Source organism: Equus asinus, chromosome 21, assembly GCF_041296235.1.
Source record: "Equus asinus isolate D_3611 breed Donkey chromosome 21, EquAss-T2T_v2, whole genome shotgun sequence".
Taxonomy (NCBI): domain Eukaryota; kingdom Metazoa; phylum Chordata; class Mammalia; order Perissodactyla; family Equidae; genus Equus; species Equus asinus.
In genome coordinates, this window is record NC_091810.1 from 58,728,933 (window position 1) to 58,746,851 (window position 17,919).

Sequence of the window (17,919 nt, forward strand, 5' to 3'; positions counted from 1 at the left end):
GATTGCTCATTCTAGTACTAACAATTTTTCTATCTATAAAATGTCTAGGGAATCTCTATCTTCCTTTCCATTGTCACTGTCACTGCCTGAATTTAGAGTCTCAATAACTCTTGTGTAGTCCAGTGTTCCTCAAGCAACGGGATGCAACTCACATGGGTCATGAAACAAATTTAGTGAATCGTGTTAAAAACAAACAAAAAGAAATAGAACAGAAAATTAGAATGCATTCTACATAATATAATTAAGAACTGTTTTATGAAAATATCGTTTCGGTTATATTAATATTCATGAATATACATGTCACTCCTTCCTGATTCTTAAACCCCTGCCCAGCAGGGTCTCCATCTCTGCCTGTTCAAAGTCTCCCAAGCCCTGGTGGTCCAGGACACAAACATCTCCACAAGGCCTCCACCTTTGTAACTGGGAATTCTCTCCCTCCTCTTACTTCCACAGTACTTTACACCCTTCCTAGGCATTTGTCACACTCTGCTTTGTACAGCAGGCAAGAGCCTTAACTCTAAAACTCTTAATGCTCCCCTCTCAGATATTTGTCCAATGAACCTGGTCGTAGCATCTACTAAAGAGAAAAATCGCAAAATACTGCACTGTGTGCCTTCTTTGAGAAAAGCCTGTGAGTAAAATCTTCGGAGAAAATACATGGAATAAGATTTCACAGCTGATTTTCCCATCACACTTAGCAAAGGTTGTCAGATAAAAAAAATATTTTGACAAGAGAAAGGAACAATATACTGCCTCCTCACTAATAACTGTCACACAAGATAGACACCTGTAATCAGTTTACATCAGCACTCTCTGGAGATCCAGAGCACCTTTTCTGCATTATAATAAAGATAGTTTTGAAACAAAATTTTAAAATCACAACGTCAAATGTTTAGTATGTCGATCTAACAGATTTTTTTAAGGCAAACTGAAGGGCTTCATATCTCTCAGAAATAGAGCCCTTGGCACTCAGATCTCAGGTCCTGACACCACGAACACCACAAATAAATCAGGCATTTTTTATATTCCTGATGTTTCTTCAGGGTTTAGTGGGATCTTAGCTGCTTGCCTCCCAAAAAACCAATTATCTTAAACTTGCTTTACTAAAAGTCACTCCCCTACCTTTATTTACTTACCAAATATATAAATACTATATTTGCAAAGTAAAGCTTATTGGAATATGTGAGCAAAACTTACGGGAAATCTAACCAATTTTTCTCCTTTTACTAGGCTATATCAAATTTGCATTCCTCTAAGTAAGGCCCTAGAGTAATAACACAAATGTTACTTTCAAGTATATCAAAAGATATGCGAATAGATGTTCTTTCTATTTTTTAACTAAGATGATAATCATTTTGTTATTCTATGAAGTAGACAATAATAGACTTGAGTCAGAAAGACCTGATTTTCAATCCAGGCTATCACTTACCATGATTTATTGCCCTTATCTATAAAATGGAGCTACTGCCTATCTCAAAGAGAGAGTTATGAGGTTAAAGCACACTTAAGTGCCTGGTGCTGAAAAGATGTTTGCTATTATTATCATGTTATTTAAAACTTTGAGCCTCAGTTTCTTCAGTCATGAAGTAATAAATAATAAGACTTTCATTCATATTTACACTATCCTTATGGATTATGTAAAATAACTGGCAAATGATAGGAATTTATATTGAGCTTCTCAAATTCCAGTCAATACATAGGTTAAAAATATTGTTTTTCTTTAACAGAACAAGTTTACAGTTTAGACGTCTTTTATGATGACTTCAGTTCAAATGTCCAAATGGTGCTCTAAGGTATTGCTGGAATCTGTAAGTCCAAGATCATCAAAAAAGATTTCAATCAGCATCTCCTTCCAAGTGTGTGTTCGCTCACCAAAGACGGCTCAAGATCACTCGAGGAACCCACTTCTTCAGCCTCTGCTCATGCATTACCAACTCCTGAAGAAATACATTTGTTTCATCTGCTTGAAAGTTCAATACATAATTCTATTATCTCTTTTCCTTTTATTCCAATTATTTCCTAAATCAGTACAGACTACACTAGAAATTAAATCCAATCTAGGACAATGGAAAAAAACTTCTGGACCGTCAGATCATCCCAGTCTTAATTCCTGCCCTTTCTATCACTACCTGTACATCATTTTAGAGAAATTACTTAATAAAATAACAATATTAGTTCATATTTGTATGGCAGTTTTCAAGTATTGTATCATTTGATCTTCAAGAAAAACCTCATGAGTACACAAAACAGATATTATTTCCTTTAAGCCAAAGAAATTGAGGATTTAAAAAGTTAAATAATTGAAAAACTGTCTCATTTCCCTTGCTGAGCAGTTAGTACATAGTTAAAACTACTCTGGGTGTCATGGTGCATAAAAGAAGTAGAAAACAGTCCCTGTGTGGCTAGCTTTTAAGGCTACAGAACATCTCTTACAGCTATTGATCCCTGGGACTCCCTTTCTTCTCCCTTTTCCTAGCCTTTGCTAGGATATGCCAATGCTCCCTGGGGGTCATTCTCTCTCCTGTCTTGCATAAATGGTCAGAATGCAGATTGGTACCATGTTCCTAGGAGGCCAAAAGCCTTTTAAAGGATATTCTATTTGACTCAGGAATCATAATTGAATGATACTATTTTAAAGAAAGAGAGAAGTAAGCAAGCATTGTTTATAACAATAAAAAAGAGGAAACAAAGTAATTGTCCAATACCAGAGAATAGGTTAAATAAAGTGTGGTCTACCTATTTAATGAATACTACATACATATTGAAAATTATATTAATTCATATTTATAGATACAGAAAGACTTCTATGATAAATTTTTCAATGAAAAGAACAAGTTTATGATTACATTATCATAAAAATACAAAGATGTTTAAATGCACAGTCTGAAAGATTATATAGCAAGTGTTAAATCTCAGCATGACAGGACAACTAATTTTTTTCTCCCTACTTATCTTGATTTTTATAAACTTTACTACTTAATGAAAAAAATCACAAACCATTTTTCCAAAAAGAAATAAAAAACTTCAACTTATTTCCCACTCTAATATGAATACACAAGAGTATATCACTCCATATAAGAAATATGAGATGTGCATACCAGGAGTTCATCCATGCTAGTTTGACATTTCTCAAGGTTTATCCGTTTGATTGCCACTTTCTCCTTTTTAGGGGCACAATACGCTGCTTGGACCACAGCCGTTGCTCCACTCCCTAAAGATAAATACATAAATGAGCAAATAAATAAGACACATAAAAACATGACATTTCTAATTCCCACACAATTTAAACAAGAGAAGAATAATTCTTATCTTGTTCTTAAACTCAACATGAGATGCAGAGAAACACTCTAAAAAGTAGGGTGTCAATAAAAGCAAAAGCCTCAACCAGTTCATAGAATCACCAATAAATACTAGTGCAAAAAAAACCTGTTAGGGTTCCAGTTCTAAATTATGGCTCACGTTTCCCTGCTCCTCTCTTCTAAAAACAACTCAATACCCTAGAAATAATTCAATAATCATAAAATGACTCTGAAAGGTAGTAAGAAGAGGGTGGACTGGCTAGGGGGCTCAGGATGTGAGGGAAAGCACCACTGTTGAGTTCACTGGGTTTCCTTTTATCTCCCATATGTCCATGAGTGGGCACCAGAACAGCCTGAAACCCAGAACCACAAATAGGGATAGACAGACAGATAAACAAACAAATGAGAAAATCCTGCTTTCTGGCTAAAGGACTGTCAAAGGGGAAGCTCTGCAGAGACCTAGAGGGGAGACAGATTCCCCAGTCTCTACCCAGGACAGTGTGGGACCCAATCCACTACAGTGTCAGTATCAACATCAGCAGGGTCTCCACCCCACACCCAGACAGCAGTAGGCCAGATTCACCACAGGGGCAACTATGTCCCTGTCCCACACCTGGGGCAATGTCCAGCCAATCTGTCCTTGGGAATAGCAGAGCTGGGAACCCACACCTATCAGTAAGCCCAGGTAACACCTGTAGAGATCAAACAGGAGTGCCCGCTGCACCAAAAGAATAAAACAGAAGAGAATAACACTGCAAGAACTCTGAAAACTAAATTATCACAGGAATTACACAGCTCACAAAAGTAGGCTAGGACCTACACACTAAACCCAAATAGAGTAACTACCTACTAAAACAGAAGATTTAAATAAGATCAAGAGTCTCGTAGCATTAATATTCTGAAGGTCCAGGATATAATTTTTTAAAACATCACACATCATACCAAGAACCAGGAAAAACAAACTTGAATGAGAAAAGACAACCATACTGATGCCAAGACAAAAATGAATCACATATTGGAATTATCTGACAAGAATTTTAAAGCAGCCATCATAAAAATTCTTCAACAAACAATTAAGAATTGTCTTAAAACAAATAAAAAAACAGAAAATCTCAGAAAGAAACAGAAGTTGTAAAAAAAATTGCCAAGGGGCCAGTCCCATGGCCTAGCGGTTAAGTTCGGCGCACTCCACTTCAGCGGCCCAGGTTCAGACCTACACCACTCATCAGCAACCATGCTGTGGTGGCGAACCACATACAAAATAGAGGAAAAGAGACTGGCACAGATGTTAGCTCAGGGCGAATCTTCCTCAAGCAAAAAGAGGAAGACTGGCAACAGATGTTAGCTCAGGGCCAACCTTCCTCAGGGAGGAAAAAAAAAAGCACCAAATGGAAATTATACAACTGAAACATACACTTTCCAAAGTAAAAAATTTGCTGGATAAGCCCAGCAGTAGAGTAGAGATGACAAAGGATAAATCTGGTGAACTTGAGGACAAGATCAGTAGTTTACTCAATCTAAAACAAAAGAGAGAAAATAGACTAACAAAAAGAACACAGTCTCAGGGAGCAGTGGGATGATAATAAAAGATCTAAAATCCCTGTGGTAAGTAGAATAATGGCCCCCAAAAGATGTTCACGTCCTCATCCTTGAAACCTGTGAATGTGACCTTATATGGCAAAAAAGATTTTGCACATGTTATCACATTAAATTAAGGATGGAAAGATTATCCTGCATTATCTGGTTGGGTCCAATGTAATTACAAGGGTCTTTATAAAGGGAAGGCAGGAGGGTCAGACTCAGAGGAAATGAAACAAAGCAGAGGTAAGAGTGATGGAGCCATGAGCCAAGGAACAAGTACAGATGCATGCAACAACATGGATGAACCTTGAAAACAAGCTATGTGAAATAAACTAATCACAAAAGACCACATATTGTATGATTCCAGTTATATGGAATATCCGGAACAGGCAAATCTAGAGACAGAAAACAGACTAGAAGTTGCCAGTGCCTGGGAGAAGAGGAGAATGGGAAGTTACTGCTTAATGGGTATAGGATTTCTTTCTGGGGTGATGAAAATGCTCCAGAGTAAGATAGTTGTGATGGTTGCAAAACACTGTGAATACACTAAAAAACACCCACTGAATTGTACACTTTTAAAATGGTGAATTTTATTTTATGTGACTTTTATCTCAATTTTTTTTAAAAAGATAAGGGAACACTACAAACAACTTTAGCTCATAATTCAACAATTTAGAAAAAATGGATCAATTCTTTGAAAACAACTAATTATCAAAACTCAGCCAAGATAAAGTAGATACCATGAATAATCCTATAACTATTAAAGAAACCAAATTTGTAATTGAAGAGTTCTCGAAAAAATCCCTAGGCACAAATGGTTTCACTGCAGAATTTTACCAAATATTGAAAGAAAAATTAACAGCCATTTTACACAATGTTTTCCAGAAATGGAAGAAGCAGGAACACTTCCCAATTAATTTTATGACGCCAGTATTACCAATACCAAAACCAAAGACATCACAAGAAGACTACAGACCAGTATCTCTCAGGAACTTAGCTGCAAAATCCCTAACAAAGTATTAGCAAATTAAATCCAGCAATAGATAATACACCACAACCATGCAGTATGTATTCTAGGTACGCAAGGCTGGTATAACACTAAAAAAAAAAAAAAAAATCAATGTAACATACTGTATCAACAGATTAAAGAAAAATAATTACATGATCACATCAATTGACATAGGAAAGCGTTTATTAAAAATCTAACACCATTCATGATAAAAGCTCTCAGAAAAGTAGGAATAGAGAAGAATTTCTTCAACTTCACAAAGAACATACAAAAAAACTTATAGCTAACATCAAACTTAATGGTGAAAGACTGAATACTTTCCCTTTAAGACTGGGAAAAAGGCAAGGATGTCCCTTCTCATCATTCTTATTCAACATAGTAATGGAAGTTCCAGCCACCACAATGAAGTAAGAAAAAGAAATAAAAGGCATCCAGATTGGAAAAGAAGAAATAAAACTGTCCCTATTTGTAGACGAGATGTTTGTCTATAAAGGAAATCCCAAGGAATCTACAAGAAAAGCTCTTGGAACTAACAGGAGAGTTCAGCAAGGTTGCAAGATACAAGATCACCACACATAAATCAACTGTATTTCTATGTACTAAGAACAAACAAGTGGAAACCAAAATTTGAAAACACGTACCATTTACAATTGTACCCCCAAAATGAAATATTTAGGTATAAATCCAATAAAATATGAACAGGATCTGTATACTGAAAATTACAAAAATTGATGAAGGAAAGCAAAGAAGATCTAAATAATTGGAGAGACTTACCATGTTCACGGATTAGAGAACTAAACATAGTGAAGCTGTCAACACTCCCCAAATTGACTATATTCAGGTTTAATGCAATTTATATCAAAATTCCAGCAAAGTATTTTGTATACATAGACAAGCTCATTCTGAAGTTTATTTAAGGCTATTCTAGGAATAGCCAACACAATAGTGAAGAAGACAAAGTTGAAGGACTCACACTATCCAATTTCAAGACGTCTTATATAGTTAGAGTAATTAAGACAGTGTGGTATTGACAGAGGGATAGATAAACACACATACAACTGAACAGAGAACCCAGAAACAGATTCACACAAATGTGCCCCACTGATTTTTGACAAAGGTGTGAAAACAATTCAATGGAGAATAACCTATCAGAATGGCTAAAAAAAATTCTCTTTTTCAGTGATAACACCAAATGTTAGTGAGGATGTGGTGAAACTGGATCACTCGTACATTGCTGGTGGGAATTTTAAACGTAGTACAGCCACTCTGGAAAATTGTTCGGTCATTTCTTTTAAAACTAAAAATGGATTTGTATAACTCAGCAATTGTATGCTTGGGTATTTATCCCAGAGAAATAAAAACATATGTTCACACAGAAACCTGTGTATATGAATGTTCATAGCAGCTTTATTCATAATAGCCAAAAACTGTGGACTACCCAAATATCCTTCAACAGGTGAATGGTTAAACTATGGTAAATCCATACAAAGGAATATTACTCAGTAACAAAAATGAACAAACTGATATGCACAATTACTTGGATGAACCTCAAGGGCATTATTCTGAGTGAAAAAAAAGCCAATCCCCAAAAATTACATATTTTATGACTCCATTTACGTAACACTCTTGAAGTAACAAAAATAATAGAGATGGAGAACAGATTAGAGATTGCTGGGAGGTTGTTAGGGATGTGGTGCGAGGGGTTGGGTTCAGCTATAAAGGGGTAGCCTGAGGGAACTTTGTGGTAGGATACAGTTCTGTATCTTCAGTTTAGTGATAGCTACACAAAGATACACACGTAATAAAATTGCATAGAACTATACACACATGCACACAAATGAGTGTGTATATAACTAATACATAACACAGTACATGTATATAAAACTATCAAAATCTGAGTACGTGCTGTGCAGTGTTAGGGGAAAAAAAGGCCTGGGCCTCAATCCATCCCTTACCATTAATAAAATAATCTTCAAACACCATTTTCACAATGTCACTACTCAGATCACTAAACCGCAGCACATACTTGATACTGTACTACTTGATAACTGAACACGTTAACTTATTTTCCTTACCCAAGACATTATTTATTTTATCCCCATCTCCATGCCTCAATGCAAGCCATTCACCCTGCTTTCTACCACCCCCTCCTTTCAAAGCCTAACTCAAAACTCACCAAACTTCAGGAAGCTCCAAGGAAAACATACTTAGATTCAAACTTAAGCTCCACTACTATTAGCAGAGTAAGTCTTCATTTCCTGATTATGTGCCTGGACATGGCAATGCTCAATAAATGCTGCTATTGTTCACTTATTTACCCATTATCTTATTTTTGGACGTTTAAACTGTTAAAAGACATTGCTATGTTTCCTCAGGTATGTGGCATAGGGTAGGTTTATATGCTTCTAAAGTAACTTGAATCTTTACCAAAACATACGAGGACAAATCATCCCCACCAACTCCGCATCTCTACCCATTCCATTAAAATTGTAGTTTTTGTCAACATTTTAATCATTGGTATGACCATAGACTTAAATGTTCCCCTGTACAAATACTCAGCCTTGGAAAGAGATGAATTGTAAACACTAAAAGAGGAAAAATGTGCTATCATTAAATTCTTTCCTCCCTTTGTCTCTATTCTCTCATCCTCTTTCCAAATAAAAAGCAATAGCACCAAAACGTTGGCAAAAGAGGGCACAGGGGATGAAAAAGTGCTACATGAATTGCAGAGTAATTATATTAAGAAAAAGCAACTTTGAGCAGACTGCTTCATGTAAAATGCAACATGCTTTCAATATTCTGGGAGAAATACTACCTAAACACTGGCACAGCACTTACTTTGGAGAATGAGATATTTACTTTAATAAGACCCTGTATCAGACTGAATAAGAGCTAATTAGATCATCTAAAAGAAGTATACGGCACTTTAACATCTAGGGCTTTAAAACTTAAATTTCTAAGAGGAAAAAGGCAAAGAGCAAAACACTATAAAAGGATACATATGTGTTAAAGTTTTCTGAAATGATACACAGAAACTATTAAGAGTGGTTAATATAATGGAAAAGAAGCATCTATCATCAGAAGAAGACAAAAGAAAAATACACAGTATTCTGTCTTTAGATGTCAATGCAGAAAAGCAAGATTAGGTAGGAAGTCCATTTTCCCTAATTTACAAGTCATATTATTATTTATATTACCAGAAGAAATCACTTCTATTTCTATTATCTTAAAATGAAATATCCAAATCTTCTAGAAGATTTCTGGATTTCTAGCAAAGAAAAAAGTTATTTCAGTAGCCAAAGAAGCTGCAAATTCTGCAATCATTTTCAAATTACAAGTAAACTTATATGAACATCAGAACATGGCAAAGAATAAAGGCTATCTTAAACATGAATTGAGAGTTGCCTTTGTTTATATGGTCTAACAGTAGTGAAATACCTAAAAAAGTTAGGTTCAGGCATCACAATTTACTCTTTTGAATTATCATTTATTGCTCCTATATTCACTCAAATATTTACTTTAAGAATCAAGATTAACATACAACGTATAGTGTGTAACACTTTCGAACAGAAAGTTAGCAATTTTAAAAATCTTTCCACAAAACCACAGCAAGTTACCACTTCACACCCACTTGGATGGCTATAATCAAAAAGAGAGGCAATAACAAGTGTTGGTAAGGATGTGGAGAAATTGGAACCCTCCTACATTGCTGGTGGGATTATAAAATGATGCCGTCACTTTAGAAAAGAGTGTGGCAGTTCCTCAAAATGTTAAACATAGATTTACCATATGACCCAGTATTTCCACTCCTAGGTATATACCCAAGAGAAGAGAAAACATGTACATGTAAATACCTGCACACAGATGTTCATCACAGTATTACTCATTAGAGCCAAAAAGTAGAAACAACTCAAATGTCTACCAACTAATGAACAGATTAAGAAAATGTGGGATATCCATACAATGGAATATTACTCAGCAATAAAAAGCAATGAAGTACTGATACATGCTACAACATGGATGAGCCTTGAAAACATGCTAAGTAAATATGCCAGACACACCAGGCCATATATAGTATGGCCATTTCTATCAAATATCCAGAATAGGCAAATCTATAGAAGCAGAAAGTAGATTAGTGGTTGCCAGGAACTAGAGGAAGGGAGGAATGGGGAGTGCTGCTAATGGATATGGAGTTTCTTTGTGGAATTACGAAAATGTTCTAGAATTAGATAGTGGTGACAGTGGCACAACTCTGTGAACATACTGAATTGCACACTTTAAAAGGGCAAATTTTACGGTAAGTGAATTATATCTCAATAAAGCTGTTATTAAAAAAATCTCTTCAGAGGGCTGGCCTGGTGGTGCAGCAGTTAAGTTTGTGCACTCCGCTTTGGCAGCCTGGGGTTCAGAAGTTTGGATTCCGGGTGCAGACCTAGGCACTGCTTATCAAGCCATGCTGTGGCGGGCATCCCACATATAAAGCAGAGGAAGATGGGCACAGATGTTAGCTCAAGGCCAATCTTCCTCAGCAAAAAGAGGATTGGCGGTGGATGTTAGCTCAGGGGTAATTTTCCCAAAACAAAAAGAAAACTCATCTAGTATGTCACCAAGTTTCTAATAATAATGTGCTACAAACATACAAAATTGAAAACAATTTACATATATAACTATATAATTCAACAGATGTATTTGTTACATTTAAGTCTATTTGAAATTCCTGATTAATCTCACACATACACAGCCACAGTCAACACTGACATGGCTTAACCCAAATCACAATTATAACAAACTAAGTAAAAACTCTGCACAAAACTCATATAATGCAAAATTCAAAATAAAATCTGATATTCAAGAACAAGTTCACCATTCAACATCATCTAATACTAGTATACTTGAACTATTTTGACAATAATTTAGGAACACTAACATATGGCTTGATAAAAATGATCCAACATGCTACAATTTGAATAGTTTGCAGTTTGCTTCTTGGCTGGGCTCTCTTTATTCTGCAAATGAGTACAGGTCAGAGTTGGGCAGAAGGTTAGTACTTGCCATTATTTCCTCCCTCTCCCATCCCTTCCTCCCCTAATTCCTTCTGCGTATAAACCCTGAAGAAAACTTAACTCTCTCTTTGCTTTCAGTGAGAGGTTGCTGCTGCCCCACTCTGGGAAATGTCAGAGAGGAAGGAAGTTAATCACTCAGGTCACATACCTGTCTGGTTAAGATGAGAGGCATTCTCAAGTCACGGAAGATACAATGTGGCCTCTACAGAGTACCTGTTGTCCCAGAGCTAATATGTAAATATGCTGCCTGATTCTTTATCATTTTAATTTTCACAAATGTACTACCTATGGGTATTCTTTTTAACTATTATTAATTCTCAAACCAGTTATTCTACCCCTAAATAATCCAAAATTGATTATCTTATATACACAAAACCTGAAATACTAGCTTTAAGCATACTAATAACATGTCCACATAAATCAAAACAATGCTGGGGTTAAAAATATAGATATAGGAATGTCTGATTTTAAGTTTAGTTGTTATTAATTCCTAGTCACTAGTCCAGAGAATTAACGTCACTAATAATGAAACACTAAACCAAGGTATTATCAATCATAATTGTTTATATACTAAAGTACTTTTCTTTCACCCAAAGATTCACTCACTTAATAAACAAATCTCCCTAGGAGCAAGATATTAAATTCTGCTGTGATTTAACAAATGGCCAAAAGACAAGTTGTTAACGTTGCCCACATCTGATGATAAAAAGAGAATTTCAGGCTCTAATTCTTCTATGCTAATAATCACTTTCATTGATCTTCATATGATCTTCCCAAAACAAATGCCAAAATACTATTCAGCAATCAAAAAATATTTTAAGGTACTAACATAAAGGATTATGGTTATGCAATAAAAACTCTTTATTTCCAACACCACTAATTCAAAATAGCCAATGATGTTCTATCTTTCATTAGAAAAAACTTCACTTCACAGAAGACAGCAACTAATAATGTGAATACAAGGATAGGGAAGAATATCTAAAAAAATATAATTATTTTAACTACCAATTTTTTGCAAGAATTTAAAAATATAAGATTAGAGATACAAACTTTAAAAATATTTCATCTCTTCTTTAAACCAGGTTCCTTCCTGTGGAATTTTTCAAACTACAAGTCAATTTACTGGGTTTCAACCATCATTTTTCTTAAAGGAAATAAAATCAAATAGAAAACATCATATGCATTGCACATGGTAACAGTAAATGTTATTTGGTAAAACTTTTACTTCAGTATAAATACACATGCAAATGTGTAAAAGGTGTCTCTTAGGAATGGTTTAGTCAAAGTGCGAAAGCTACTGCTCTAATGTCCCCTACTGAGCATCGGCCTAATATGAATATAACGGAAAATGTAAAACAATTTCCAATAAAATATCCTAATTCAGACTTGCACTATTTTACACTGTTGTGCATCCTTGATGCACCATTCCCTATGTTCCTCATTTCTTCCACCCTTGCTCTGTCCTCTCCTAGTTAGCTCTTTAACTGCAGTGTTAGTGTACACTACACATAAGAAAGGATTCATGTGCAAAAATATGAATGAGCTTTCTCCTGAAATCCTTCAAACTGGGTAACTTCATCTTTCGAGACAGAAAAGGAGCTGCCCAAAGGCATGAGGGGGACTAAAAAAATTTTCAGACTCTCTCTCGGCTTTACTAGACACAGACATTGAACAGAAAGTAAAAAAAATGGGTATTATCCCTGACTGTGAAGAAAAAATAAATCAAATGAACCAAATCAACTGAAGATATTTCACCCAAAATTTTGGTCAGCCACCACTATAACAGATATATACTCTAAAGGTTTGTTTTTAAGTATTTTTAGTAAGGTTCTGCATTTACTAAAGAGCTAGCCCAGACTGTTCATTCTGAAAGATGACTAAGGCATTGTCACCTGAACCATGGAAAATACAGGAACTTACAATTTCGTAAACCGTTTTCTAAATAAGGCCTTTTGTCACAGTCATCTTGAAAATTAAAGCTCCAAGAACTGGTGAAACAGCTGTAAGAATAGTCATCATCATAAAAATCATGCTATTTGCTCCACACAAAGATGAAAATAAAGACACATTGCCATATGCTTTGAGTAATTATTCAGGCAGCCTTATGGTTTTGCAATGAATCACCCCTCTCTCCTGTTCACTCTGTGATCTCCCATCTCAACGGATGGTAACTCCATCCTTCCGGATGCTCCAGCTAAAAGTCTTGGAATCTTCTCACATCTAATCCAATGGCATATCTCTAACTTCTAAATATGTTATATCCAGCATCTGACTGCTTCTCACCACCTCCACTACTACCTGTTTCCCCTGGATAACCTCTCCTTCCACCCTTGCACGCTTACAAAACTATTCTCCACATAGCAGCCCAAGTTATCCTTTAAAACATAAATCAGAGCATATTCATCCTCTGTTCAAACCCCTGCAATGATTTTTAATCCTCCTCAAAGCAAAAGCCAAGCACCCACAATGACTTACGAGGAGGCCTCACACAGTCTGATGGTCAGGACCACACACCCCTACCGCCTTACTCTTTTGATCTCTTCACCCATCTGCCTTTCACCCTCTGTTTCACTCCACTCTACCCACTCTCACCTCCTTATTTCTTAGTCACTTCAGCATGCTTCTACTTCAGGGCCTTTGCTCCTGCTGTTCCCTCTGCTCAGAACAAACTTCTTGGAGATAACCACAACATTTACTTCTTCACCTCCTTCAGGTCTTTCCTTAAATGTCACCTTCTCAGTGAGGCTTTCCCTGACCTATTTAAAACTCATCTCTGTCCCTAGCAGTCCTCAACCCCTACCCCTGCTTTATCTTTGTCCTTCACCACCACTACATTATAAACTCCATAAAAGCAGGGATTCCTATCTGTCTGCTTCACTGCTGTATCTTTAGCATCCAGAACAGTGCTTGATACATAAGGGGAAATCTAATAAATATCTGCTGAATAGATTAATCAATTAAGTAGTGGCATATATTTTCAAGGAAAAAAATTACTCGCTTAGGGCAGAACAAACAAAAAAATAGCCCAGTCTTCATGGGCATTACCTCACTATTACCATCGTGGGCATTAACGTTTATTGAACACTTACTCTGTGTGCCAAGTACTATGCTGAGCACTTTCTTTACTAGCATTTCTTTCGTTCATCTAATCCTCACAATAATCCCATGAGTTAGGTATTATTGATCTTACAAAGCAAGTAAGAAAAGCAACATAAGCAAAAGTAAGACTTAGGTCATAAATTAATAAGAGGCAGAGTAAGGCCTAGAAACCAGAACTGCACGATGTTTCAACATCATGCTCTTAATTGGTAGGCAACTGCCTCTTCAGATTAAAGCTAACATTTATTAACTGATTACTATGTGTCAGGTTAAATTATTTATTTGCCATGTCTTATTTAACTATTTTAATTAAAAAAAAAAAACCCTGAGGCCAACATTGTTAGTTGCCTATCCAAAATACAATTTTCACTTCTTTAATAAGGTAACTTCGACCTATTATGTGAAGTAATAATGTGCCCAGCTTCATTTCACAGCCTCCCTTGCAAAGGGCCAAATTACACAGTTCTGGCCAATAAAAAAGAAATGGAAGTCAGTGAGTTTTCTTTCCAGGAAAAAAGCCCTTTGAAAGGGAGCCAACTGAGTTGTCATGTGCTTTTGTCCTTTTGCCATATTCTCCCAGCCTGGATTGAGGCTAGAGGTGGAACAACTATCTTGCAACTATGAGAATGAGAGTCAAGTGCTAAGTGTGATGGAGTGAAAAAACTAGGAGCCTGGGTGCCTCATGGCACATAGGCTGCCACTCCAGCTTTCTTGTATATAAACAGGGGAAAAAGTATTTTATTAAGTCACTAGTTTTTGTTTTCCACTACATGCAGCCAAATACAATCCCTATTTGATAGAACCCTCTGAGGTGGGTTGGCCCAATGCTGGCCTTCTTGAAAATGTCATCATAGCTAAGTCTCCCAATCAGAGGGAGAAAATACTGTAAACTAACCATTAAGCATCACTCTATTGATAGAGCACAATGTCCTTCACATTTATAGAGGGGTTAGAGGTGGGATCCTGGAACCAGAATTTGGAAACCACTACTTTAGACATCAAAATGTGTGGCCTGGGGCCGGCCCCGTGGCCGAGTGGTTAAGTTCGCGTGCTCCACTTTGGCGGCCCAGGGTTTCACCGGTTCAGATCCTGGGCACTGACAATGCACCACTCATCAAGCCATGCTGAGGCAGCATCCCACATGCCACAACTAGAAGGACCCACAATTGAAAATACACAACTATGTACCAGGGGGCTTTGGGGAGAAAAAGGGAAAATAAAATCTTAAAAAAAAAAAGTGTGGCTTGTGAATAATTAATAAAAACAAAAAAGGAGAGGGGGAAAGTAGAGAATAAAGCTAGTGAGTTTCCTTCACCAAAATGTCAAAGCTAGGTGAATCATACCTTACTAAAAACAGATCTTAAAGAACAATTTTCTAAACCTAGTCTGAGGTAAACAGTAAATATTTACTGAGATTTTTCAAGACGCATAACAATAAAAGCCAAATGGCACAGCCGTTGACAGGCTGGTTTCCCACTTTGCCATCATAGTGTATTGTGGGCAATACCAGGGGTGGCAGGCCCTTACACAGCTGTACTATCTGTCCAACATAAATCCCTAAATCCATCTAAACTTGAATGAGATCTGGAAGTAAGAAAAAAAAAGATGCAGCGATGTTCCAATAAGCATTACAACAGAGTCAAAATATTTCAATGTTACAAGATTTCAAATTGCATAGTATTTCATATTTCATGGTAATAACAAAAATTAGGAAATACAAGGACAAGGAGAAGGAGAAAACAAGAAAGGCAGAAATAACAACCACCACCATTTTACGGAGCATTTGATACAAGCAAAACACTTTTTATAAACAATTACACTTAATCCACATAACAGCCCCAACGACACAGGTACCATTATCGCCATTTTACAGATAAAAAGCTGACACTAAAACCAGTTACATAAATTGCTTAAGATCACATAGGTAGTAAGAGTTTACGTAAAGTCAGGATTTGAACCCAGGTCATTCTAACCCCAAAGTCCTTACTCTTACAGTTGCTTTGACGCATGTCAAATATAGTACAACACCTGGTCAGAAAGTGTAATGCGATAATAGGGGTAAGGAAGGAGCCTCAAAACACTGAAAAGATGAATGATTAATAGTGGGAATAATACTAACATCTTTTATAAGTAATCATACTTAAAGAACTTCAAATCTTGCCAAAGCACGTTTAAGATGACACAATTCTTTAAAAGGAAGTCCACTGAATTCCCAATCTGTATGTTTTTATTATGTTCTAGGAAAAGAATTTTCTCTACTCTATAGGATTTCACCAGAAAGAGAGAGAGCAAAACAGAATGGAAGAAACGAACCCCACAAATATTATAGTCATGTGTCACTTAATGACGCAGATACGTTCTGCGAAACGCACCACTGGGCAATTTCGGTGTTGTGTGAACATCATGGAGTGAACTTACACAAACCTAGATGGTACAGCCTCCTCCACATCTACGCTACATGGTACTAATCTTATGGGAGCACTGTCATAAATGAGGTCCACCACCGACGAAAACGTCGTTATGCAGCGCATGCTGTAGTGCTAAGTAGTACATGTGAAAAAAATTACAATTCAAATAAATGTATGTGCTTTGATGAGCAAGGAGACACCCTTATATCACTGCCTTAAAATAAAATCCTTTGAAAACAGAAAATTCAAATGACCCCCCCCAACCTTTTTTTCTGGACTCCAATCATTTGTTTCCTGAAAAAATTGAGTATAATCTGAAGAAATCACAAAGATTCATTTTGAAAACTACAGCTTATTACAAAATACTGTATTCCAAACATTTCGATATGGAAGCAAAATTAGAATAAGAATACACTGCTTTATTGAGCCTTGCTACTCATACTACGCTGCGGTTCAAGGAAATGATGGGATGAGAGAGAGTTTGAAGAACAGAGTGGAAGGATGTTAGGAACTTTCAGGAACTTAGTAATGAGAGGGAGAACATTTAAAAAATAAAAAATAGGATACACAAAAAAGAACAAATCCTACTCCATCCAAAAGGGTTATCTACAAAATATCTGCTCCTATCAGATTTTTTCACTGCCAGGATATTTCCTTTAATCTGTAGGACTATGACCATATCTTCCAGTTTATATTCAAAAACCAATCAAATGCAAATGCAGGAATAAGGATCCTTAATTAGGCAACAGGAGAACTGGACACCGTATTGGCCCTGCCACTCCTTAGCTCTCTAATAGACAAGTCATTTTACCCTTCTACGTCACAGTGTCTTCATCTGTAAAACAAGATGGTTCACCTTACCTTACTCCATACAGAAAAATTAACTCAAAATGTATCAGAGACCTAAATGTAAAAGCTAAAACTATAACACTTGGAAGAAAACAAAGGAAAAAAATCTTTGTGATGTTGGGTGAGTAACGATTTCTTAGCTACAACACCAAAAGTACAATCAATAAAACAAAAAAGTGATAAACTAAACTCTAACAAAATTCAAAACTTTTGTGCTTTAAAAGACAGCAGTAAGAAAACGAAAAGACAAGCTACAGACTGGGAGAAAATATTTGAAATCATCTATCAGGTAAAAGACTCATATCCAGAATGACTACATACACACACACCCCTATACCTCAATAAGAAAACAACCGAATGGGCAAACCAAATGGGCAAAAAGTTTGAACAGACATTTCACCAAAGTAGAGATATGAAAAGCTAATAAATAAAGACGTGAAAAGATGCTCACCATCATCAGTCATTAGGGAAACGCAAAATAAAACCACAATGAGATACCTCTTCACACCCACTAGGATGGCCAGAATCAAAAAGACAACAAATTCCCACCAATTCCACTTAAGAAAAATGAAACATGTTCACATGAAGATCTGATGTGAATGCTCAAAGTA

General features: G+C 36.2%; 1 protein-coding gene across 2 annotated transcripts in view; it reads right to left on the reverse strand.

Annotated features, from left to right (window-relative positions):
- Positions 1 to 17,919, reverse strand: part of OXSR1 (oxidative stress responsive kinase 1) — an 89,983-nt gene that overhangs the window by 68,739 nt on the left and 3,325 nt on the right. For both annotated transcript variants that reach the window (XM_070492316.1, XM_070492315.1), the window contains exon 2: positions 3,099 to 3,211. In XM_070492316.1, coding sequence (XP_070348417.1) covers positions 3,099 to 3,211 — 113 coding nt within the window. The remainder of the gene's footprint in view (positions 1 to 3,098; positions 3,212 to 17,919) is intronic.